We start from the raw sequence: 26,822 nt of genomic DNA, 5'->3' as shown, positions 1-26,822 counted from the left end.
AAATCAAAGAAGGTAAAAGGAAACACTCACCGGACAGTAGAAAAATTCAAAATTTTCGCTAATTTCATAGCATCATCGGTGTGAGAGGAAATAGACGGAACCGGAAGTTGGGGCACTGCAGAGTTGCCAGGTCCCCATCAAAGAAGAAGCGGTGCGTAGAACGAAAAAAACACTGTTTCGTCACCAGGCTCGTCGTAAACTGTGATTGTGTAGGAAGAGTTGGGAGGGCGGGAGGGACGGGATGGTTTGGGGTGAAAGATGGGTGAGGGATGGGCATTACTGGGTGGCCTTGTTCAGGCCAGGTGGAGTGGTTACACTCATGGCCGATATATAGGCCCTTTCCCATCTTTTGCGAAAGGAGATGGATGATCGCTACCCGGAAGCAGTCGTTGAAACTGATGTTGTGGTGGTTGGTGTGGACGGCGACAGTAAAGTCCAGGTTGTGGGTGGAGGAGCGGTGGTTATTGATGCGGAGGTTGAGGGCCGTTGATGTTTCCCCCAGGTAAAAAACACCACAGATGTTGCAGGTGAGGATGTAGATAAGGTTTGAGGCATGGAAGGTCCCTTTGGGATGGAGGGTAAATTTGCCAGTGGCCATGTGCACCTGGAGGGTGTGAGAAGTGATGAGGATGGGGCAGGTCTTGCACCTGGGGCGGTTGCATTTATGGGCAGGGGGGTGTTGGATGTGTGGTGAAGGAGTGTTGTGGACCAGGATGTTTTGGAGGTTGGGGGGGCGTTTGAAAACCACCCTGGGTTTGTCGGGAAATATGCTTTTGGTTTCAGGATCACTGTGGAGAATTGGGAGAAGAGAGTGCAGTGTGTGCCTGATTTTGTTGAGGTGGGGATGATATTGGGTGATGAGTGCCGGTGGGTTGGTGGCAGCAGGTTTCTTGGTGATAGTGGTATGTGAGGCAGCTCGCGATATTTGCTTGGTGACCAGGATGGAGGGATATCCACGGTTATCTCAATAGCAGACCCAAACCTCACAACCCCAGCACCAACATCCTGACCCACCTAGCCCACCTTGTCCTCACTTGTAACAATTTATAATTATATTTATAATTTATATATATATATAAATATACTGTTGTACCCATAAAATCATACATTTTATACCTAGTCTTGCCATAGATACTGCTACAATGTAAATAATGAAGAACTGAGAAGTGGTTAAAGATGTATTAATGTAACTTTACATGGCACTTACATGGAGTATTTATTGACCACACTTAGCACCAATCAGTTTTCAAAACGGCCACCTTCGCATGCACACAGCTTGAAGTCATCCAGGTCACTCATCTATTGCAGCATGCATGATGTCCACTGGAAAATCCACCACTGCTGCTACCAAGGAATGCTTCAAACTGGCATATTGTAGAGTGCCTCTTCTTGCACACAATGCCCTCAAGCACTGACCACAACTTGTATTCCAATGGGTTGAGGTTGGGGCTGCTAGAAGGCCAGTCTACAGGTGAAATGAAATCAGGCACCTGATGCTCAAGCCACTATTGTGACAATGGTCTCCAGGACTGTGTTTGCATACGTTACTGCATTGGTTTTAACCCCCTTTTCACAAAAATGCAGCTGGTTGACACCAGAATAACTCGCACCCCACCAAACCATCACTGAGGACGAATGATAGCCTCTCTGAATTCTGGGAACTTGTTGATGGGCCTCCTGCGAGCTAGTGGCATACATCCGATCATTTTGGCAGTTAAAGTTCTCTTTAATCGTGAAGATTTTCTCATCGGTGAAAATAATCCTCCGATGTCCATTCTGGGTGTAATGCTGCAGGAGGCATCTGCATTTTACCACCCTCTGCTGCTTCAGTCATGCATCAAGGTAATGTCCAGTAGATCGGTGATATGCTTTAAGTCCAAGGTCCTCACGAAGTAGTCTGGACATCGATCTTTTCGATACATTCATCTCACGAGCCATCACTGCAGGCTTCCGAACTGGATTTCGATGAACATGTGCTGCCACTGCCTTCTGCACTGCTGGGGTCCGCACAGCGTGAGGATCACCTTGTCGCTACTGATCCTTAACAGACCTGGTTTCACTGAAGCACTCGATGGTCCGATGCACTAACATTCGACTGATATTCAACTGTTTTAAAGTCTGGAAATTTCCACTGGCTGATTTCCCAACCTTGTGTAATGCTATCACAGCAACACAGTTTTCGTAATCTCCCCATTCCATGTTGACAGCTACAGGTATGTACTTGCTCTTTCACAGCCACACTCACAATGACTCAGGGTGGAAGCCAGCACATAAGTGGCGCTCTATTGTTTACACTTGTTTGAGGATATACGTCAAGACATTTGTAACAGTATTTATAGCAAGACTGGGTATAAAATATGTTTATGTTCTATTGGTAAAAATTCCATGTAATTCAAACTACTCATATTGAGACTGTACCTAGTTGTGAAGTATCTAGTAAAAAAGAATTAGTGAAACCTATAGCTTTAATCATTAATAAAGAGGAAACATAAATTACAGAAAGCATGGTAACATACTGTTCCTTTGTAACCAGAAAAATTGTGTTCGTTATGTGTAAATTTCAAAACTGGAATGTTGAAAAAAACTTCAACAATGCTTGGGAGCTGGTAGATATCATAAAAAACGAGTAACTTTAACATTACCTTGAAACCACTTAGTTTCTGCACTATATGCACTTAAAATCTGACTTGTATATATGAAACCCAACACAGAAAACAATCGCTCTGACATAACTTCCAGGAATGTATGGCAGGGTTGTCAAGAGAGACAACTTGGAAGTCTCATTCAAGCAAAATCCTAAAGATTAGTGATACTTGTGATGTTGTAAGAAGCATTTACGGTATTCACAAACTGACCAAAAAAATAGATGGACTGGAATTCAAGACTATTCATTCTAAAGGTCTCCATAGTTGATTGACTGATATGGCTTATTTTACTTTGCGTTTCTGCCTCTTTTGGCTAATCGTGAAAATAAGGATGGATGAGTGTAATGATATGATGAAATAACAAAAAACAAACATTCCCAGACGAGGATTTGAACTCGAGACACCCTCTCACCCACCATTGAGTGTTTAAAGAGTCATGCAGTATCAACAATAGCAAGGGACACGTTTGGTTGGGGAAGTTACTCAGTAGTTTTGTTCAGGCCAGGGAGTGTGGTTGCACTCATGGCTAATATGTAGGCCTTCTTCCATCTTTTGCATACTAAATCCAGGTTGCAGGCAGAGGAGTGGTGGTTATTGATTCTGAGATTAAGGGCAGTTGATGTTTCCCTCATATAAATGTCACCACAGATGCTGCAGGTGAGGTGTGGCATGTCCTTTTGGAGTGAGGAATGAGAATGGGGCAGGTTTTGCACCTGGAACAGTTGCATTTGTGGGAAGGGGGTTGTTGGTTGTGCGGTGAAGGGATGTTATGGAGCAGGATGATTTGGAGGTTGGTGGAGCATTTGAAAACAAGTCTCAACTTGTCAGGAAAGATGTTTCTGGTTTCAGGATCACTGTGGAGAATGGTGAGAAGGGAGTGTAGTGCATGTCTGATTTTGTTGAGGTGTAGGTGATATTGTGTTTCGAGTATGGGATGGTTGGTGGCAGATTTCTTGCTAGTGGTGTTTGAGGCAACTCTGGATATTTGTTTGGTGACCAGGGTGGTGGGGTATCCATGGTTGATCAGGTCTTGGTGTAGGCAGTGGTTGTAATTCTGTTGAAAGGTGGGTGAAGTGTGAAGGTGTTGTACTTTGAGGCAAGCAAGAATGGAATTGCTTTCTTATTGTTGGAGCTGAAAAATGTAAGTATTGCGTGTAATTGGTGGGTTTTCTGTGGATCAATGATTTCAAATGACCTTCCTCGATGTGCACTTATATATATTGATGTTAAATTCTATTCTTAGAACAGTGGTTTCCTGTTTGCTTCACTAAATATTCTGCATCTGTTTTGATTCATGTTTCTCTTTCTTTTCAGATGAGCGGAAACAGGTTTGGTAGCTCCCTAAGCGTAATGTCAACAGTTGCATTTTCGATTTTATGTGGGGCGTTTTTCAGTTGGGAATTAATGATAGTGATGCTTGGATTTGCACCACTTCTAATAGCAACAACCTACATACAAACTACCATGGTTGAGAAAGAATCCAATGTCAAAAGAGAAAACTTGGAGGAATCTACACAGGTTGGTAACACATTGCCTGGGTTATAAATGGTGGAAAGTGTAAAAAGTAGGGCTGAGTTGATGTGAATGCATTGGTATTACCCATACCAGTTGTACTGGTAGGAATTTACTGACTTTTAAACAGTTTTTCTCTTTTGATGATCTGTGATAGATAGACAGACAGATGGATGGATGGATAGACAGGCAGACACACAAATATACATTTTTCTGATGCATATAATTGGAGAGGAATATTCACCCATAAATATTACTTGTTACAGTTTTCAAGTTTCACACCTTTGCGTTTTGACTGACCAATATCTTTAGTAGAGTCCTAGCTTTAAATGCTGACTGTGGCTTTTTTTAGTATTTACCTCTATTGCATGTCTCATAACAACAAATTCTTTATTTTTATACAACATCAAAGTAGATATAGATAGATAAATAATTTTATTCACCTTCAGAATGAGTACATTCATAGCAGTTTTGACTAATCTTTGTACTTCATCTGTGTTAGGTTGAACAATCAAAGTATTTTCCACTGGTCTATGCTAAATGTTGAAAATGACCCATGCACAACTGAGAATTCAAGATCTTTGTGAGCATTGCTGTCTCCCAGTTAGAATTTTGGTAATGCTAGTCATTGGGAAATGAATTTTAAGTTATTGATAATCAAAAAATATTTTCTTGGATGTTTTGTACAATTGCTGGTCATCTTTTGTTAGCCTTTCTGGTATATTTCAGATAATTCTTGCTTATTTGTAAGTCTACTATAAAATACAAGGTGCGTCTGAAAAGTTCAGTGAATGGTCTCAGAAAAGAAAGGAAACAAGAGTTACAAACAAAATATCTTTACTGGCCTTCAAAGTAATCACCATTAGCTACAACACACATCTGACATCGGTTGTAAAGCTGTTGGAAACTGGCAGCAAACGCTTCTTGTGGAATCGCTTGAAGCACCGTGGTCACGCGTTGTTGGATATCTGCAACGTCTGTGAAGCGGAAGTCTTTCAGGGCTAATTTAAGGCGGGGAAACAAAAAGAAGTCTGCCGGTGCCAAATCTGAAGAATATGGAGGGTGTGGAAGAACAGTCACCTGGCGTTGAGTGAGAAAGTTCACCACGCGGATCGCAGTGTGCGGACGGGCATTGTCGTGGAGGAAAGTCCACTGTCCACTCCGGTACAGTTCTGGTCGAACCTGCCGGATGCGTTGCAAAAGCCGTTGCACTCCCTCGTAAACTTCAGCGTTGACAGTTTGACCAGAAGCTGCTGCTTCTGCTTCTTCCTGTCCTCCTCCTCTCCCTTCTTCTTATTGGGCCGGGTCCTATCAATCAGTTTTTTGTTAGTTGATACATGGTCTCCACTCTTTTCTTGCTTTCATCCAATTGTCCTCATGACAAGGGGTCATCGCTGAAAATGAAGGGCTCCCATCAGAGAATCCAACCATGGACTGCTCACAACAAAGTCCAGAGCACTAGCCATTTGGCCTATAGTAATTCTCAAAATATGAACTGTTGTTTTGCTGCCTATAGGTAGGGAAGTGAAGTTTTCATTTTATTTTTCCTAAATTTCGATGTTATTTTTTACTGCAATTTGGTGTTAATAATTTAAAATTGGTTTTATTTTTACTGTTCCTTCCATGCTTAACATTTTAACATTGTTTCAGTTCTGGGAAATTGAGGCAAATTTGAGCTTTAATGACAAAATAAAATATGGCTTACCTTTGTGAAAAATGACCAAATTTCTTTCATTTGGAAAACTATTTCATCTCATAAGCTACTAAATATGAAATGTTTATAAAATAATAACACCCAAATCTTTGAACACAATCACGTTTCCCTAACAATGCCAAAAACTCCCTCTGCAACCTCAATATAGCATTTTTTGTGCATGCCCAGACATCCTTCTCCTCCCCGAAACACAACAGGTGCTTCTCCCTGATAATTTTCCCGTTCCTACGAAATTTCCCTTCTGGGAAGATTCCTCCTCCCTCCAGGAGAATTCTATTTCAGGATGAAGTTAAACAATGTCAGTCACTTCTGCGCCAAACTGCAATAAATGAAGCATGACAATCCCTTTTGAATCTAACTTTCACCAGCTAGACTAGAAATGACAGATGTAATAAAATTCAGGTAGTTATCAATATTTTCAGAAGTGTCATCCCCAGTTTATATTGCATATTTCACTGCTTTTTCATTAAAATGCAAAATTCGGCTTTGTTAAATTGGCATAATTCATTTTATTTCACGATTCTGAAACACTGAAAACTTAACTCTTTATAAAATAAAATAAACAATACTAAATTGTATAAAACTAGATAAAAACTACTTATGTAAGTGAGTATAGAATTTTTGAACAACGTTTCAGGCTCAAACTGCCCCCTTCATCAGGTTCGTAAAAATCTCTAGGCACTATACATAGCACCACATTACAAAGTGTTAAAAGAGGATTAGGGTTGAAGGTTGGTTAAAAACACTTAAAACTTCCCTGACATATTCCTGATTAAAAAACCCCACTTATCAAAAATCCTGTATTAGACAAACCACCCATTTCACTTGAGATCACACAGAAAACTTCAAAGGGGTATACAGAATGAAATGCGAATGTGGTAAGGAATATATCGGGCAGACAGGGGGAAGCATGCGGGTAAGATGGAGGGGAGCATGAAGATGACATTAGAGAAGGAGTTCCCAAAACAGGATTATCAGAACATATTATTAAGAGTGGGCATAAAATCATAAAGAGAAAGGTGATCGGGAAAGAAGGGAATAAATTGAATAGGAATATTTACGAAGCCGCAAATATTTGTGCAGGGAGGAATAATAAACTTAACATGGAAGATGGCAATTTGGAAGAAGGGTGGGTAAAATTTTTCAAAGAATAGGATAAAGCAATCAAAATAGAACCGAAGATAGGCTTTCATGTTACTCCGGAAGTCGTCAGAGCGGCCGGTGTTGAACGAGACTTCGCGCTGGAATGGTGACGTAATTGGAGGGGAGGGGGGACAGCAAGGGAGGGGAAATAGCTTTCACTTCTCAGAACGGAGGTGTTCACGAGGACTGACTGTGCAACTGTACATGTTTTTATCGATTTTACGAGTTCCTGTTTTCTGTGTGATCTCGAGTGAAATGGGTGTGGTTTGTCTAATACAGGATTATTGATCAATGGTTTTTTTTTACCAGTAATATGTCAGGGAAATTTTAAGTGTTTTTAACCAACTTTCAACCCTAATCCTCTTTTAACACTTTGTAACGTGGTGTAATTGTGCCTAGAGATTTTTACGAACCCGATGAAGGGGGCAGTTTGACACTGCAACATTGTTCAAAAAATCTATACTCACTTATGTAAGTAGCTTTTAACTAATTTTATACAATTTAGTATTGCTTATTTTATTTTATTATATTGTGAGTAGCATGCACCAAGTCTCAATATGTTACTTAACTCTTTAACCTGTCCAAATACATTTTGACCACTTTATTTTGCTATCTTCAACTTGTGGGTGTTATCGTTAAAACGAAAACTTCAGTGTGATTCAAAAGTCCTCGAACTCTCATTTTAAAAATTCATTGCCCTAGAACTAGAAAATATATCTGAGCATTGTTGCTTGTGGTGACATATGTGTGACCTTGGAAACATGCTGTTCCATAGGAAAGCTGTAGGTGACAGCATGCATGACACTATTCCTGTGCTAGGGAAAACAACAGTTTGTGATCTAGTGAATTAGTTTGGCGATACAGGTAGAAGTTAAACCTAGAAGTGGCCGACTGTGCTTTCCGAGTTTGTTTAGTGCAAGAGCTATGTCCTTTGGATTTTGCAAAGCATGTTGACTCTGCCTATGAGAATCACGTGCAACAATGTGATTAACCAGGTTAACTATACTTTCTGTGATGAAACCTTGTTTCATTTGGATGGGCATGTTAACAGTCAGATCTGAAGAACAACATAATCAGAGCAGTGAGAGACATCCAAAGCAACACATTAAAAAAAGTAGCACCTAACATGTGTTGTCACGTGAATTTGGGTATTCTAGAAAATCGTGGACATTTCCGGCATCTTATGTAAATATGTATGCACAATTTCAATGTAGTTATGGGTCACAATATAAAAGTATTTAAATTAAATTATCCTTCACTCTTTTCATTAAAGAAAAAAATTGAGATCATGTTCATGATGAATGCGGTAAACACGGTTTAAAATTACTTACGTGCAATTTAGAAATTTCGTATATCCGCGTTGCACAATTTAGAGGTTAAATCCTATTAATTTCGAAGATCCACTGTCTTCATTCACTAAGGGTACGGCATCTGGAGGGGAGATGGTACTGCATCACTGCATTGATTTGTTCCCGGGCAGCGGTGCTGGCATGTGTGTCCTGGTTTGTGCCGTCTGCTTCCTGCTGTCAGGTTGCGTTGCTGGGTGGTGATTGGGGGGCTGGACCATGTTGTTCTTTGCGGTGCAGTTCCTGTAGCCTGTGTGGCTGGATGGGTGTCGAGTATGCCTACCTCGTCTTTTCTTCTTCTGGTCGGGGATCATTTTGAGGTGGGGGTGCCAAGTTGGGTGTGCCTATCCATTGTCCAGGTTCAGTGCTGGTTTCTGTTGGATGATAGCATGGGATTCTTTGACAGCGTTTTCTATGACACAGCCGGTTGGGTACAGGAACTGCACTGCACCGAACAGCACGGCCCAGCCCCCCAACCACCACCCAGCAATGCCACCTGACAACAGGAAGCAGAAGACACAAACCAGGACACACACACCAGCACTGCTGAAAGTGAGAAATTGCAACTACTGCTGCCCGGGAAGAAACAATACAGTGACGCGGTACCAGCTTTGCTTCAGATGTCGTACCCTTAGTGAATGAAGACAGTGGATCTTTGAAATTAATAGGATTCAACCTTAAATTGTGCAACGTGGAAATATGAAATTTCTAAATTTCACGTAAGTAATTGAGATCAGAGTTTGGGGACTTTTGAATCATTCTGTATATAATAGTGTCTGTGTGTGTTTAATTCTCTGAAACTACCTAGTGGTATCATAAATACTGACACAAAGTTTGAGGCAGTGTGTACAACCAGTTTTCAAGGTCGCGGCCAACCTTCCTGTACAAGAGGCTGGATCGGGCCATTGTGAGTTGAGCTGTCATAGAGGAAGTGTGTTCGTAAAAGTGTAGCTATGGAGTGGGGCGATTATGAAAATCGTGTGGCAGTAATAGCGCTTCATAAAGTGGGTCAAACAGCCCCCATGATATTCAGAACACTTAAAGGGATGAATATCAGCAAATGTTTTGTGTATCGGACATCAAGCGATTCACAGAGACTGGGACAGTTGATGATCGCCCAAGGCAAGGCCACCCACGCAGCGTACGAACCAAAAAGTTAGTGCAAGCAGTGGCAGCCCGTATTCGGAGAAATCCTTACGAAAGCAGGCAGTGCTTGCTCGTGAGCTGAACATTCCCAAAATGTCAGTGTCTCGTGTGTTAAGAAGTGACTTGGGGTTGAAGGCTTACCGGCGAAGTACAGTTCACTTCCTCAATGCACGTCTGAAAGAGCAGAGGGTGATAAAAGCAAAACGCCTCCTGCAGCGTTACGCCAACAATGGCCACAGGAAAATTCTTTTCACAGATGAAAAGATATTCAACATTGAGGAAACTTTCAATCGCCAAAATGACCGGGTGTATGCGTCAACATCCCACGAAGCTCGGGAGAAAGCCCCGAAGATCCAGAGGGGTCATCATCCGGCCTCAGTCATGGTTTGGTGGGGCGTGGCGTATGATGGCACCACTAAGCTGCATTTTTGTGAAAAAGGGGTGAAAACGTCAGCCAGAGTGTACGAAAATACTGAGTTGAACTCTGTTGTGAAGCCTTTGAGTGACACTTTGTTCAGGAACCAACATTGGACCTTCCAACAGGATTCCGCACCAGCCCATAAGGCACACTCTACCCAGGAGTGGCTCAAGAGCAATGTCCCGGACTTCATTGCTCCAGCTGATTGGCCTGCTAGCAGCCCTGACCTCAACCCGTTAGACTACAAATTGTGGTCAGTGCTTGAGGGCATGGTCTGTACGAGGAGGCATGCCAATATTGACAGTCTGAAACGGTCCCTGGTGAAGGCAGTGGCGACTTTCCATACGGAGACAGTGCGTAATTCTGTAGATGAGTGGCCACAGAGACTTCAGGCCTGTGTAAAGGCCAAAGGTGGCCATTTTGAAAAATGATTGGTGTTATGTGTTCGTTAGACCTGTAAGTAACCTATACAATCAAAACATTAAAGTATCTTTAACACTTTCGTCATAATTCACTTTCAATGTTGTGTCAGTATTTATGATATGACTAGGTATTTCATATGAAAATTTTGCATATTGTGTGTAGTCATAGCATGGCCGTAGGCAGGTAAAAATTTCGGGGGGATTCACTCATAATTGTTCCCATGTGTGTCGGAAGAAATTTGAATAATAACAATACTAATTACTAAGTAATAATAATTAAAATTTCATAATAATAAACTATTTTTTCCAAATGTATTATTATTATTATTGCTGTCCTTGAAATAAATCTTTCACACGTGACCTTAGAATGGTATTGTCTAGAATATGAAATTTTGGTAATAGATGGAACCAGGAAAATATGAAGCTTTAGATTTAACAAGTTAAGGAACGGTATTCAAGATATAGGTCATGCAACTCAGTTAATTCAAGTTCCAGGTTTTATTGGCTGGTTTTTTGGCTTTAAACTACATTTGATAATTAATGACGAAGGGAATCCTTGAGGAGACTTTTCTACTCTCTCCATCAGAAGTGTGAATATGCAGCACATCTGCTTTTATTATATTTTTTTTGTATGATTCATGCAGTGTATACTGAAATGCACAGTTATTATATTTTGTTATTAAATTTTAGATACCTTCAGTGAAGAGCTTTGAAAGTAAGATAAATTTTAGTCATGAAGTTTATGTTGTTTGACTATTCACAAAACTTAATTTTTGGAATTTTGAAAACTGTAGAACCAGTTATTCTTTGGATTAAATGGTAAAACATAACCTGGTGCCTGTATTATAATCTCAATTTTTCGATCAAACGCTGTTTTTTTATTAACAATAAAACTAACAAAAGTTCTGCTATTTTGTGACTTGCAATAAACTATGTCAATTCAGGATGAAAAGGGGGGGGGGGTTCTATGGACCAGTTCGATCCCACATTCCGATGCTCATACTGTTCCTATGCTACCAAACAGCATTATATAAACCCACAATCATTTCGATCATTTCAGCATTGTCTCCCTGTTGCATTTTTGTAAAACTGAAAATATATTTTTGACGTGTTACAGATTTTGGTTTCAGAACTTCCATTAATCCAACATGCCAGAAGTTTCGGGGGGTTGAACCCTAAACCCCCCCTCTAAATACGGCCATGAGTCATAGTCACTATTAATAAAATTCCACTGTAATTTTAGTGATTGTGAGGTTTAATTTTCTGAATGCTGTGATGCAATTAATACTACTTTTTTTCCACTTCCAATTGTTTCCTCCCTGTTACCAAGCCCATTTTGCCATGTAAGGCCCCCAGTACCGAGCCATTTTTTAGCAAAATGCAGAGTTTCATTTAGATGACTGTAGATCGGAGGCTAATTGCTCTGGACAGACGAATGAAGTACCGTTATACGCGGAATGAACCATAGATTCGGACTACATACAATATATGCACATTGAGTGTTTATATCGATGCTGGGGGAGGGGAGGGGAGGAACAGGAAAATTCCAAAATTTCTGAAGAAAAATGCCCCTCCCCCCTGGACAACAAAGTACAGGACATTGTCAAAATAAACATGGAAATGATCGCTGGCATGTCTGGAACAAGAAAATGATTACAATATTATGATATGAACAATAAAATATGACTTGTACCCCCAAAAGACATGTATATGTGGAAGTCTTTACGGTGCAGTATCAGTGGCATCGCGTGCGATTCGCATACGAGTGTTCACAATAATGTTTTGTACTGAATGCAGATTTACTCCTTTCACTTGTAACTTCATCTTCAATTGAAAAAGTAAGAATAACAGTTCAATTTATTTTCAACAATTTCCCCCCCAAAAATCACGCTATACTTGAAGTAATAAAAGAAGGACCTAGGGGAAATTGTCCCTCCCCCCTTAAAATCTGCCAGGTTTAGCGAATTCTTGCTAAAGTTTGCAACCATGTAGCACAGACCTTTCGAGTCACCCTAGACATGCATTGTATATGCTGCACACTGGTGCCAAATGTAAAAAGCATTGCTGCATGCATCAGTGTTCACACAGCGAAGTGAACATCTTCGAGGTATGGTGGCCTACAGACCCTTAGCTGTCAGCTCTATGCAACACGCACAGCAATGGTATTCAATGCCCTCCGTGGAACACCGTGGGAGTCAGTGTTACCAACTATCTAGAAAAGTTACCAGATGTGAAAGAAGTCGTCTGAGAGTAAATTATACTCGTACATCAAACATAGTAATTATTTGAACAAATTTATGTATGTGGGTGTGTGTGCGCATTTAATATGTACGTAATTTAAGACCGTGCTCATGCAAACAATATCAGGCAACGCACCTGTGCACTATATGTGTTAACAATAATATAAAAGAAGAAAATCGCAATTCTAGCGAAAAATAACAACATAATGATGAAAAAAATACGACCTTGTCGAGATATCTATATATAGATAACTGGTAAAGAAGAGGTTAAATTTTAAATTTCTGGAATCCTTGAATCATACCCTGGTAATTATGGAGTATGGCCCAAACTGATTTCTTCAATTTTACAGGAGAAACTACTTACGGAAATCACTTTCTGTTGCATTGTTTAAGTTCGTGAAGGTATTTTCTTTCATCGTGTAATCTATTTGAGCGAAAAAAAATTATATTTTTCTTGAAAAATATCTCTCCAACAAGCAATTGCCATTTCATTCATTTCTTTCCTGTACGCATCGTTAGATAACGTAACCCGTGATGTTGCAAGAAGATGACTTGTCCTTCTTGACATTTTTACAACAGCAAATTTTAACTGTTTGCCTAACCTAACCTTACCGTGCATGGTTTGTGGGGCTATCCATGAATGTTTTTGGGGCTATCCGTGAATGTTTTGGGGGCTATTCGTGAATGGTTTGTGGGGCTACCCGTTCAAGAAATCATCGAAACATGTGAAAACTAAAAATCGTAATAGTGGGTATTTTTCAGTTCATAAGGTTGGAAACACTGCATACGCGCTGCAAATCGACAGAACACAAGCACGACGGACAACATTCGCACAAAATTTCAATCCCCTGCTTGAAGTTCAAAATTTTAACCTAAATCAAGGAGGTGGGATGATCATGAATGCTAACCAAGCTGTGCACGCCATATTGAGTGTTACACAACCGAAACAAGGAAGAACAATAATTACTCGTAACATGAAAAATTAACATTATTTTTGCGTCAAAGGCATAATTTCGCCTTATAGAATATTCGGTAACACTTTACTATACCTGAGACGGATTCCGTCAAATTTACAGGAGAAAGTATTTACGGAATTCATTTTCTGGAGTGTTGTTGATGTTCCGGAATGTAGTTTTGGTCCATTAAAATGCGAATTCATGTGGTTTTATACGAAAATCTCTCTCCAACGTGCTATTTCTGCTCCCGCCATTTGCGAGAGCACTATACACGTTATTGATGTGCGGCCATTTGCTTTGTGGACGAGAGTAGCCGGCTTCGTCTGACTTGGCTGCAGTGTTGCCACAATCTGTAAGCACAATTTCCCTTTCCAAGGTGTAAAATTTCCCTTTTTCGCCCATTTTTTCCCTTCATCTAAAGAATTATTATTAATAACACAGGCCTGCGAAATTGAAGTTGTTGAAAAATACAAGAGACGTGTTCGCTGAGTTTTATGTTATTGCGTGTGCTGATTTCGAAAATGACCTCCATTTTATTCCATCACGTCAGGATTTTTTGTAAAATCGATATCAATATTTTTGCTAAAATCCTATGTGAAAAGGAATTTTCGCGAACAATTTTGCATGCACTGTCTGGCAACAGTGGTTTTGATCCATTTAAATCTATGTAAAATCGATGCTTGGTGATGCAAATTGATTTATTGGCAATTGATTTTATTTTTTATAGGTTTAAATGGAAGAAAACCACTGTTGCCAGATCGCACGAGCCGCCTCTGGTTGAGAGAAAAACACAAAATTCCCTTGCGTTTACACTTTTAACATCTCATTATGGTGAAGTTTCTAGAAAAAAAGCACCAACGTATTATGTTCATTTGTGTTTATTAAGGTAACGTACATAAAATAGACGATAGACCACGAGGAGCAATGTATGTGTACATGAACGTTTGACACAAATTGTAAACTGAACAAACAACAAAACCAAACACAAACAAAGTTTATATTTACGTACGTACCCTTTTGCCTTTGAAACTTCTTTTTGACGTTCTTCTTTTATATGCAATCTCAGGCCTCTCGTGTTAACATCCAACAGTAGTTGGCGAGCATGTTCTTGTCCCATCGTCCTTGATATTTGCGCTCCATATCTTTAATATCTTGGTGGAACCTTTCACCCTGTTCTTCGCTGACTGCTCCTAAATTTTCGGGGAAATAGTCCACATGTGAGTGAAGGAAATGTAGTTTGACACTCATGGAGCAACCCAACGCTTGAAATTTGTCCAGCATATTCATAACAAGTGCTTTATAGTCAGGATTCTTGTAATTCCCCAGAAATTTACCGACCACATCTTTGAAGGCAACCCAAGCTTCTCTCTCCTTTGTTGTCATGCTAGTCTCAAAGTCTTTATCCTTCATGAGCTTGCGGATATCTGGACCAACAAAGATTCCCTCTGTCAACTTGGCTGCGGATAAACCTGGAAACTTTTTGCACAGGTATTTGAAACAATCGCCATCTTTTGGAATAGCCTTGACAAATTGCTTCATTACACCTAATTTGATATGCAACGGGGGTAACAATACTTTTTTTGGGTCAACTAAGCTGTTCCGAATCACATTCTTGGTGCCTGGTTCAAGATTTTGCCTTTTAGCCCATTCTTTCTTGACCCAATGTTGAGTCTTTGCACGGCTGTCCCACTCACAAATGAAGCATGGGAACTTTGTATATCCACCTTGTTGACCAAGAAGCATGGAGATAACTTTCAAATCACCGCAAATGGTCCAACTGTGGTCGGCATATTTTATTTTGTTGAGGACGAGAGCCAGGTTTTCATAGCGTTCTTGTAAATGTACCGAGTGTGCAACTGGTACAGATGCATACTGGCTTCCGTGATGAAGAAGGACAGCTTTCAGGCTCCTTGTCGATGAATCTATAAACAGCCTCCATTGATCTTTATCGTAGGTGATATTAAATTTGCTCATCAATCCGGGAACATCAGAACAATAGACCAGGTTCTCCGCTTCCTCAAAGTACTGAACAAAGTCCTTTTCTCAATTCCTGTACCAATAAAACGTGGTTCCTTTGGCCAATAAATGTTTTTCTTTCAATCTGGAGCCCAACAATTCAGCTGCCTCTTTCGAAAGTCCCAGATCTCTAGTTAGATCATTAAGTTCAACCTGAGAGAAGGGCTGAGGTGAATCGCCTCCAGAGGGCTTATATTCGGTATCAGAGCCTTGGCCGTCTGGATGTTCCGAGTCTGAAGACTCTGAAGAGATGACTGGTAATTCAGTTGGAGGCAAAGGCACTGGCACATCAGGTCCATGAACGGGGCGTATGGCCGATAGAATGTTCTCAGGATAAGAGATTAGCTTGTGATTTTTTCGGTTATACCCACGGACATGGCAGGCACAAAAGTAACAGTCATCACAGTGTTTCCCCGGCTCCCTCCATGTCATAGGAATTCCAAAGCGTAAAGCAGTCTTCTTTCCGTTGAGCCATAAGCGTAGATCATTGAGACACTGCACACACACACTTTATGAGGAGCCCACGATTTGTCCTGGTCTCATGCCAAAATACGACAGATAAAGTTTTCTTACATAGTTTGTAATGCTCCTCATGCGATGTTTAAGAGCACTATATTCACTGCATATGTAACAAAAGTCATCTGGCACATTTTCACGTCGTCTCGAACTCGAAGCCATGGTTCACGAAACGCACAGAGGAAAACACCAGTTACAATTGTTTTTGTGATGCAGTTTCCACTTGTCACTGTATCAGCACACGCACGACACTACACATGAAAGACAAATTGAGACGAACTTACAAATTTCCACGTCTTTTATCTTACTATGAACATGGTAAGTACATGATCTGCTGGGTTAAAGAGCGATAAACTGAGTCCCTCATGAGGACATCTGTTTTATATCGTTTCTGCTGCCTCCAGAAAAGTCGCGAGAATTCAGTCTTACGAATAACACATTCAGGTTCAATCCAGATAAAGCTCGACACAACTGAAAGGTGACTGCTGATTACGCTGGCTTAGCGAGCATTCCTGCACAGTCGGCGAACCAAGATAAGGATTTGCGCGACGCTATTGGTCGAGAGCGATTGCGATGGGAGGGAGGGACGTCGATGGGGGGGGGGGTCACCGAGGGGTATCGTTTCACCACGGTAGAATGACAGTCAGGCAGGGAGGAAAGATATTCCACGCCTAAACAACATATTAATGGTAAATGTTCATACAAATCCACGTACAATTAAATTTTTCAAGAAAACGTGACGTGATAGACATTTTTCTTTATTTTTTTTTAACTCCGCACCACAAAATACATAAAGTTCACCTATCACTTCCCTTGTATTTTTTTCATCGCAGGCCTGTGTAATAATAATAATAATTAAATATTATCGTTGACCCATGTTGGTATGTATGTATAAAATGTTAATCAATTTAACTTTTAAATGCTACGATGCCAGGGGTACTGGGTTCGAATCCCGGCCTGGGCATGGCTGTTTGTGAGTGTCCATTCATAAAGTTCATCATATCATTACTCATCCCCATCTTTGCAATTAGCCAAAAGTGGCAGAAAAGCGAAGTAAAATAAACCAAATCAATAACTTTTAAATGTTTTTTTGGAAGATTTAGATTTTATTTCTAAACCAAGCTATTTTTTTTTGTTTTGAGATGAAAGCTAAAACTATGTTATAGTTGGCAACTAAAGATTTTCATCAGTAAAAATCAAAACACACAAACAAAGATTGGATTTAGGGAGGCCAATGCCCCTTGTCTTCATCACTCCATCAGAAGAAAATTAAAAATATTCTACACAAAATGCTGTTCTAGTAAGGCGCACATATGAAGAGTTTGTGTGGAAAATCACTCTTTTGCCTCCCCATAAAAATGTTAAGTTCGGCGCATGGATATACGCGTTTTATTAAAAAAGATATGTAGTACATACCTGAGCAAATGTTCTATTCTGGTAAATTTCACATATTAGGTGGAAACTTCTAAAACACAGCAAGTTTTTTATTAAAATTTAATCCATTGTTGGTCACTTCTTGCCACTCTGCACGGAATTTTTTAACTTGTTTCCGCGGTGTTTTTTCATCTTCCGATAATTCTCCACGACGTTTTCTAATATATTCTGGAGTTGCAGATAGTTTCCTTTGCTTCCCTTGTTCTCGCGTCGTTCAAGACGGGCACAGCCTTCCCCCAAACACTCGCACACGACGAATAACCCACCCACTGTCCAATGAAGACTCAAGTAAAGATAGGTTTGCGACAAAGATAACATTATGGTTTGCACGTGTAGTGTTTGAGGCAAATTTCAGAGAAACGGGGAAAGCTTAAATAAACAATACCCTCGGACTCCCACTCCCATAAGGGTGAATGGTCAAAGACCTCCGGCCCCAAACGGTAGCCAGATGTGGGTCAACCCAAATTCCACCCTTCCTCTCAGAACAAAGTATACAACAAAATTAAAAAATAATAAGTTCTCATTTTCAAAACTGGAATCTGTTATAATGTTTAATATAATTAATGTTTAGTCTGTCTTAAAATTTCCCTGAAAAGTCGCTATTTTTAATCGAATTTCCCTTTTCCCTTTTCACTTAAAATTAGCTCCAAATGTCCCTTCATGTGGCAACACTGCTTGGCTGGAGTTTACGAACAGCCCTAATGCGTGGTACGCGTAAATCCCGTAGCACGGCCCCGTTGTCAGTGTTTCAAGCCACTCGGTGTTATCTCCAGAAGATGACGTAAAATTTTCCTCCTCGCTTCGCTTGCAGTACCTGGTTTTCTTTTTATTATCAAGTCCCGAAACATAGCTGGGGTTGGCGAAAGTCGGCCTTGGGCACCGAACGATCTAAATGAAAAGAGATGAATTGTGGTTTTAAGTCCACTTTATGCACAGAAAGGTTAATAGGGACTGGGCATACAGTTTAAAGTGGGATCCGAAGCACTGTCATGTGCCTCCGCCGGGTATCGAGCCCGGGACTCCACACAAGGTGACGAAGTTACCACTACGCCATCGGGGAGGCTAAAAAGTTATAAAAGATAGAATGCATTTGCGTCCCGTGAAATTATTTGCCCCCTATTAAATTTTAAAAAAAATTGGATCTAAAAATATTCTTGCTTGCAGTTTGTTTTCTGTAATGCATTGTAAATTACCAGAGAGAGAGTAACACTTTTATTAATTGATTTTGTTTTATATGTATGAGCAATTGTTGAGGAAAAGGAGTGTTCAAAATTTATGTAATTTTTGCTGTTGGTTTATTGTGAGATGGATGAATTTATTGTTTAGTGTATTTAAATAATATATTATATTGTATATAATATGCATTAAAGAAACTTTTTCACGATTAGTGTCCACGTCGCTCCATGTTGCATATGTGCGAAACATACTATATCATGCATGAGTTATACATGTTAATGTAAAAGGAAATTAATTATATTTTGAATGAATTTATCAAGTAGCCTATTACTATCTTTCAAAAATAGTTTGAGTACTTGTTTTTCATTATTAATGTGAAATTGAACGTGTTGAAAAATAATTTAGATCGTTTGTTCGAAAACAAATGCTTTAGCACCAACTTCTACCCCCTTTTTGCATAATTTACGAGGGTAATAACGTCTTTGATTAGTGTTGCCCACGAGACGAGACGAGACTTTGGTCTGTCCCGTCCCATCTCGTGAAAATGCTGTCTCGTCTCGAAAATATTCATTTGTCCCGTCTCGTAAAAGTGATCCGGGATATCATGCCAACAAAAGTCAAAAGTAGCAGAAACACGAAATATTTTTCCGGAAAGTGGGATAAAGCTCCAAATATTTTACCCATTGAGTAGTGAGAATAAATAAGGTTCGTTAATCATGAGGACATTAATATTAAAAATGCAGTTTGTTGGTTACTGATTGCTAGGTATCTTATGTGGTTTTTCTCGCTTCATACAACTGTCTATCCATCGTACATTTATACCAAGTTTGTTAGAACCTGTCCCGTTTCCCGCGCTAGCGATCGCTCGACAGTTTTGGTGCCAATGAGAAACGAGAAAAAAGTCGTTTGCTGGGCAGCGAGGAGCGAATGGAAGCCAGAAGAGAGAGCTTACGTAGACGTTGTTGCCACGTTGCGTATTTTAATTTGCTGCCTGGCTTTGGCTTTCCCCAGCACGGAGTTCAGGCGGTCTTCAGCAGCAACACCGCTTGGTTTATGTTAGAAAAGCCAGCGATCAGCTACCGCGGGAAGCCGGACAGGTTGTAACAAACACGGTATAAGTGAGTGCTCTTTTTCATTACTGCTATACCTTTTGGAAGTCTTGAAATGTTTTCCAATAGACCTTCTTTCTTTCTGAATGTCGAACTTCCGTGCACTATGAAAATGTACATTTTTTCTTTAAATTCTAAGCTTGGTGCTGGGGAGCAACAAAAAAGTTTTAAAATGTGCAGTACGAACACAAAAGACTATTTAAAATTTCAATATTTAGTATATTACAAATAGAAAGCATTTATTGTTCTTAATATTGTTAAACATCTTCTATGACATAAGTTTCAACAAGTGTTTCTTTGTGATATTGTGCTGTTTCTTATGCTCAGCTTATGATGCACACACTTCTTTGTTTTCCCTTTAGCCTCCAAGTCCGGTACCACCACCGCTTGATCTAATTTATCCTTCGGCAAGCACGCATCTAGAAATATATGTCGGGAGAGGGTGTTTGAGCCAAGTGTTTCAGAAAAAATGATAATAATAACATTAACGACAACAATTAAGCAAATGTTTAAATTAATGCTTTAATATACTTCATAGGTCTATTCACTTGAATATGTAAATTAATCAATTCTACCGTGCGTCCATTTCGATCTTCAGCCGAGAGATCGGGAGAAGCGTGGCGCGCGGCGCTGATGGAGATGCCGACATTTGCGGCCTCTAATGCCCGCTTATTTTTATGGACGTATGCAGACATTTATATAAATATTGCAAAACGAGCACTAACCTGTGTTATAAGATTACGGTTTTGATTTTAGTAGCTTAGTGGCTGTATGTGCCGATGATTTTGACACGCCCACCTCTTGTGAAACACGGCGTAGAGGTTTGTTTGGAGAACGTTCTAACGCTGCACCAATATCATCGAGTTTTGCTTCGGTTAGAATCCGTCGTTTTTGCTTAGGTGTTTTAAAATTTAACGATCCATTTTGTCGTAATTTAAGGACAAGATGTCTAACCGTATCTCTATGTGGATTTGAAACGCCTGGGAATTTCTGTACAAATTGCCTACACAGGTCTCGACACGAGTCTGTTTTCATGTACGTGTCATAAATAATAAATCTTTGTTCTAACGTGAACCTTGCGGCTGGCATTCCAATCGTCTGACACAACACACATACACACTGCAATAACACAAACAAGTAACTGCAAGGAACCAAGAATAACACTCTTGCGCACAGTACAAAATTAACACGCTCTTGGTTTACATTGCTATCCACTATATTCACAGCTCTGTCCTCATCTAGTCGCGAAGGAACAAAAAAAGTCGAGCTTGGAGATATTGGATTGCAAGAAAGCTTACGAAAACCATTCTCTTTTAACGGTTTCGTCACAGATTAATAAGATCGCTTACTTCCTATCTCTCCTTTGTAATCTGTGCGTATACCAAACCGAACATGTGGAGCCACCCTACGGCTGTTTCGAAACGTAAAGCATTGCCATAGCAACCTCTCCGCCAATCATATCTTACTCTTGGAAGTGACAGTTGAATGCGTCTCAGCGCAACGATCCGCTCACCCCACCCTTCCATTCCTGCTTTTATTTTCTGCTAATAATTCGGGACATATCTCGTAAGGTCGAATTAATTATTTTATATAAGTGCATAAAAATGTTGTACAAGGATAAATACCATTGTTCAGTTGATGCACGTTACGTTTGAATGATTTCTACATCTAAGTTACGAGATATACAGAATAATTTCAAGTTCCTGAAATTCCAGCACGTAAATCATTCCGTTGTGCATGAAAAATGGTCCGTGTATTATCTGTGGTAATAAGTATTTTTATGTCGTATTCTCCCTATTATGCGTTGCTTTTCTGACATTTTGGGCAAATCACGATTTTATCTTGTGTAAACTCTACAGCGATTACTTTGTTCGTAGATCAATGCGTTTTACCCCTCCCTCGTCGTTGTTTATTTAGCGTCGCATTTTTCCAAATGCTATGAAAAATTGATGACACAAAGAAAGCTCTAACAGGGATTCGAACCCAGGACCCCTGCATTAACCGAACAATGGTATTTATCCTTGTAGAACATTTTTATGAACTTAAATAAAATAAATACTACGACCTTACGAGATATGTCCCGAATTATTAGAAGAAAATAAAAGCAGGAATGGAAGGGTGGGGTGAGAAGATCATTGCGCTACCCAAAGTGTTCTAAAGGGCGCTCGAGCCATGTTGCAACATTTCCCAAATTATCTCTTTCTCTTCAAAGTAATTGCTGCACAGTTTAACGTGGGTGGAAATCTGCAGGATACAGCACACTTAATACCAGCAACTGTTTCTGGTGCCGTCACTGTAATTTTCTCCCTTGTGTAGGCCTACCATATTCAATCGCAAGATGTAGACACTTCTGATTTACCAACGTAGACAATTCCATTCATCTGTCTATGGCCTCATAAAACGAAAGACAAATGAATCCACTTTCTCTGCAATTGATATCAGTGGAGTACCCTGAGAGGGGGGGGGGGGGGGATTTGATGCTGAAAATGCCAGGGAAACAAAAGACAGGATTCGAAGGTTCTGTCTCAGGAAATAAGAATAAATCATAAAACGTATATTAAAAACTACTGATGGAACATTAACGCTATTCATCTGACGAAACCATTACAAATCGGCTGGCGGCTTGTAGGTATGAAATATACTGGAATAAAATATATATACATATAGTCAGTCAGTACTTGTTTTCCAAACTTAACCACCATCCTAAGAAAATTGGGGACCTAAAAGTGAGTAGCATAACCCAGTCTGGGAAATCTCCTATAACAGCTGAGGGTTCGATGTGCTGACCCTACGTCACCCCATTACTGGTTGAAGATCTCCACACCTCTAGGTAGGGTTGTGGGAGGCAGACTGGAAGTCAGTTGATAGGCCAAGGACCTTCCAGGGCTGTAGAGAAGTGGATCTCAACCTTTTTCAGTCGGGGACCCACCTTGAAGGATATTACACTTCATGGGACCCATAAGATGGGAACAAGCGGAATTACTTTGTAGGGGTGTGCACCTAGTCTATAATCATATATTTGCTCTTTTACAACAACAAGGCCTGAATTTAAATTGTTAAAACAATATATCTAAGTAATTTAAGGTAATAGGTTTTTAAGACCCAGTTAACAAAGTTTCGAACCCAACTTTCCGACCCACCAAATGTCCCCTCAGGACCCAGGAATTGGTCGCACCCTATAGGTTGAGAAACTATTCTGTAGAACCATGGGTTATGTTATGCTGTAGATGAAAGTAAATATTTTACACTACAGTTAATTTCTATCACAACTTACATTCAGTGTTCTGTAGATGAAATAGTATTTTGGACAATACGACATAGAAACTAGTTCAGTGCCATCTGCCATAAGAGAATAGAATAAAATAATAGTTATGAGTGACACAGCTCATTGGGGAAGTTATCAAACAGAATAATTTCTAAAATAAAATTGTAATTGTTTTAATTCTATAAGTCTATTTCTCTGTAAAAACTACTATGATGGTGATAATGAATAGTTATAGGAAAATAGAGTAAGAAAAGGTCACACCTTACACAAGTTAACCTAGAATGCCTATATAGCAACCACCTCATCTCGAAGTTGTACCTATATGGAGACGCATAGTGGTTCGGATCCCACTTTGAACTGTAGGTCCAGTCCCAATTGGCCTCACTGTGCACAAAGTTGACTTAAAACACCAAATCAATCAATCAATTGAAGTTGTATGGAATTTCACTTTTCTGGTTTGCATGAGAGTAATTTCAACCCATTTCTAAAAACGTGTGAATGTTTGTAAGATATATTATTAACTAATCACTGCATGCTTATTCATTTTAGTATTTGTCAAACATCCCTAATTTTTAAACTAGAATGGGAGTAGGAATATGTCATACAAGCAAGTTTTGTTCGAAGTTACTTACTGGAACCACTCTACATATTGACTACAATTTCATATGGCATTACATATTTCATAGTTACACAAAAATCTGGACTCGAAATATGAATGTCTTAGAATAAAAAACAAAGCAGTCATTGAGTATGTAGGATCAAGCTAGATAAGCACACTCCCAGCCCCCCACTCCTAAACACACACACAACGGAATTAAAAATACACCACTGAAAGATCTTATCCTGCACAGATATGTATTTTATATATTCATATACTTAATACAGTACTGAAGATGATACAACCCATGCATTCAGAATAAATATTGCACATGAATTTTTAAAGCTAATTAAAAAACAAAAGAAATGTGCAAATTTCCAGCTGATGACAAAGAAACCAACAGTTTTTTTTTTGCAATTTAGAGATATTTCACACCAAAGTGACATGTGACATATGCCACTTGGAAATGAACCAATGAACAGCAACATTTCACTCATAGTGGAGGCCATATTGACAAAATCCCATGCTACTTCTAAATTAATGTCACACATGTTTCTAGTCAGTCTAAAAGAAAGTGAACATAAAGAGTTAATAAATAATCATTCTTTCAAGCTTCACACTATCAGGTCGATCATTGGTGCATGTTTCTCATATCATCCCTTCCATCAAGAAGTAAATTGAACTTGGCCTCATATTGAACATAGGTGTCTCAATCATGATGATTTGCTGCAAGGGCTAGACCATCGAATGTGTCATGTCTAAATGTTAAGTGATTGGCTTATTCCTACCTAATGTGTAGATTATACTTTCCTCAAACTTTTGATCTTACCAATTATTGACCAGGTTGGGAGATAATGAAAGCACTTTAAGAAATGTCATTACCTTTTTGAGAAGAGCGAGGCTCTTATACTGTCTCTGAAGAAGTTCGTAGTTTTGTGTATATCCTTTGCAAGTCTTTATAACATTTCACTTTCAACCTTTCTCAAGGGGCTCTTCACACCCATTCTTTAACTCAGGTATGGGTTCGATACCCGGTGGAGACCCATAGTGTTTCGGATCCCACTTTAAACGGTAGTTTCAACCAAATTAGCCTTTCTGTGCATAAAGTAGACCTAAAAGAACAGTTCAAACTCAAGTAAGGATATTAGATAAGAGGATTCTTCCTCACATACATTGAATGGCCCAATATGGTCATTATGACTACAAGTCCCAAAATTTATTTCAAGCATCTTACTTCCAATTACACATATACATTATATTGTTAGCATTAAACATATGGAATATAAAGTAAAATACTATAAGAAATCCTTAAAACACTACATCAAATAATTTCCACTGTATTGAATATTATCATAATATTGTTAATGAAATTCCATTAGACAAACCATTGTGTCGTACTGATAGGTTTCTTGGTCGGACACTCACTATGGTGACATGTTATACTTCACCAAGAATGAATTTACATGTTGAAATACTCCAGAAGAAGAGAACAGTTTCAGAGTAAGTACATTACTCTTAATGATTTAATACTCATACTGTGGAAATGTAAAACATTATATTCTATTGCTAATAACAAATGTAAGGGAAAATAAACAAACACGTTGTTATTCAGGTATATATATATATTTATTGAATCACTAGTAATTAATATATTTTGCATAAGGTATGATAATCTCCTTGAGGTCCTACAGACTTTCACTGGAATAAAAGTTACTGAAATTATTAAAGCATCATTAACACACTCAACAAAACATTTCCATAGTAGGTTCACATATGTACAGTCTCAAACAGAAAAATATGTGCATTTTATTTCCTTTAATCAAACTTTTCAAATATTGTACAGGACTGTTTATCTTTTTCATCCATCCTGCTTGGAATATTTAGTGAAACATTAAATACATTTGTTTCTAACATCCTCAAGCAATGTATCGTGTTGTTAGGTGTTATGTACTTTAAGCAAAATTTATCTCTAAAGCATATATTTTTTTAATGCAGAAAAGGGAAAATACAATTTCTTATGCATGAGCCACATAACTGATGACAATGTTATTCCATAAGAAATGCAATATACTTACTTGGTTCTACATATGGGTATGCATCATGCACTAACTTATTTCTATTAGAATTCATAAACATTTTCTCTGAAAAATTGTCTCCACAAACTCTGCAACTTTTGTATGTTTTGTGCCTCAAGTCCTTTCGCCATATTTTCTCCAACTATATCTCAGCTCTACGAGAAAAATAAAAGACGAAAAATTATTTTAGAAACATATAACTATGCAAGACAAAGCATTCTGCATTTTATGTCACTCAAAAAAGATAAATTCCAAGATGCAAGAGTTGTTAGTGAGCTAAGGTCAAAGCGTGTCAACACAAAGAAAAGTTACTGAAAATGAATATGCATTAGATCACTATCTGTATCTGTTGAATAAAGTAGTGTCAAATGTATAAGGGTCCATTCTATGATAGCTCCTTCAACAATTGCGCAAAATCTTATGAGCTTGTCACCATTCAATTGATTTATTTTTACTCAATTTTCACATTATTTCTCATCGTAACTACTTCTTATGGCACCATACAGTGTGTGGCAATGCAAATAAAAAAAATATTATAGATATTGCACTAAACTTCCTAACATATGAAGCAAAGTTTTACCACATTATCTTTTAGAAAGAGTCCCTGAAGCTTACTGCCTAACCTACAACTGGCTAACAACGCAATTTTTCTCATTGAATGGATCATGGAATCTACTCCCGGGAGTGCTTTCAAGAAAAATGTTATGACACAACATATTTCTGAAGAAGATACCAGGACAGGAAATATGTTAACAAATCAAAATCACCCATACCATCTAGTAGATCAAAGCCCATGACCAGCAACAAGAGCTATTACAGCAATAATATTAACTACAGGTATAATTAGATGATTCCATCAACAAAATATATTATTATTAATAATAGGAGTAACATCCATAATTCTGTATGGTTGGATTAAAGCACATAGATTAAAATGCGATTTGAAACACAAAATCTTCCTCCCGTGGCACCAGTGAGAAAGGATTTTTCTTTACAGTAACACATGTGTAAATGTTCGTAAGATATTTTGCATATATTGCACATGTAGGTTAGTTACACCCATTTCGTTTCCAAAACTAGTGATTACTTAT

General features: G+C 39.0%; 1 protein-coding gene across 1 annotated transcript in view; it reads left to right on the top strand.

The window, feature by feature from the left end:
• The first annotated feature begins 10,351 nt into the window (after positions 1-10,351).
• LOC145987055 (ATP-dependent translocase ABCB1-like) overlaps positions 10,352-26,822 on the top strand; it is a 96,804-nt gene continuing 80,333 nt past the window's right edge. Inside the window, exon 1 of the mRNA XM_083121512.1 lies at positions 10,352-10,380. Within this exon, the coding sequence (XP_082977638.1) occupies positions 10,352-10,380 (29 nt within the window). The remainder of the gene's footprint in view (positions 10,381-26,822) is intronic.

This window comes from Lepisma saccharinum, chromosome 4 (genome assembly GCF_977018435.1).
Source record: "Lepisma saccharinum chromosome 4, izLepSacc3.1, whole genome shotgun sequence".
Taxonomy (NCBI): Eukaryota; Metazoa; Arthropoda; class Insecta; order Zygentoma; family Lepismatidae; genus Lepisma; species Lepisma saccharinum.
Note: the sequence above shows the minus strand (reverse complement) of the source record. Positions and strands in the feature narration are given on the sequence as shown.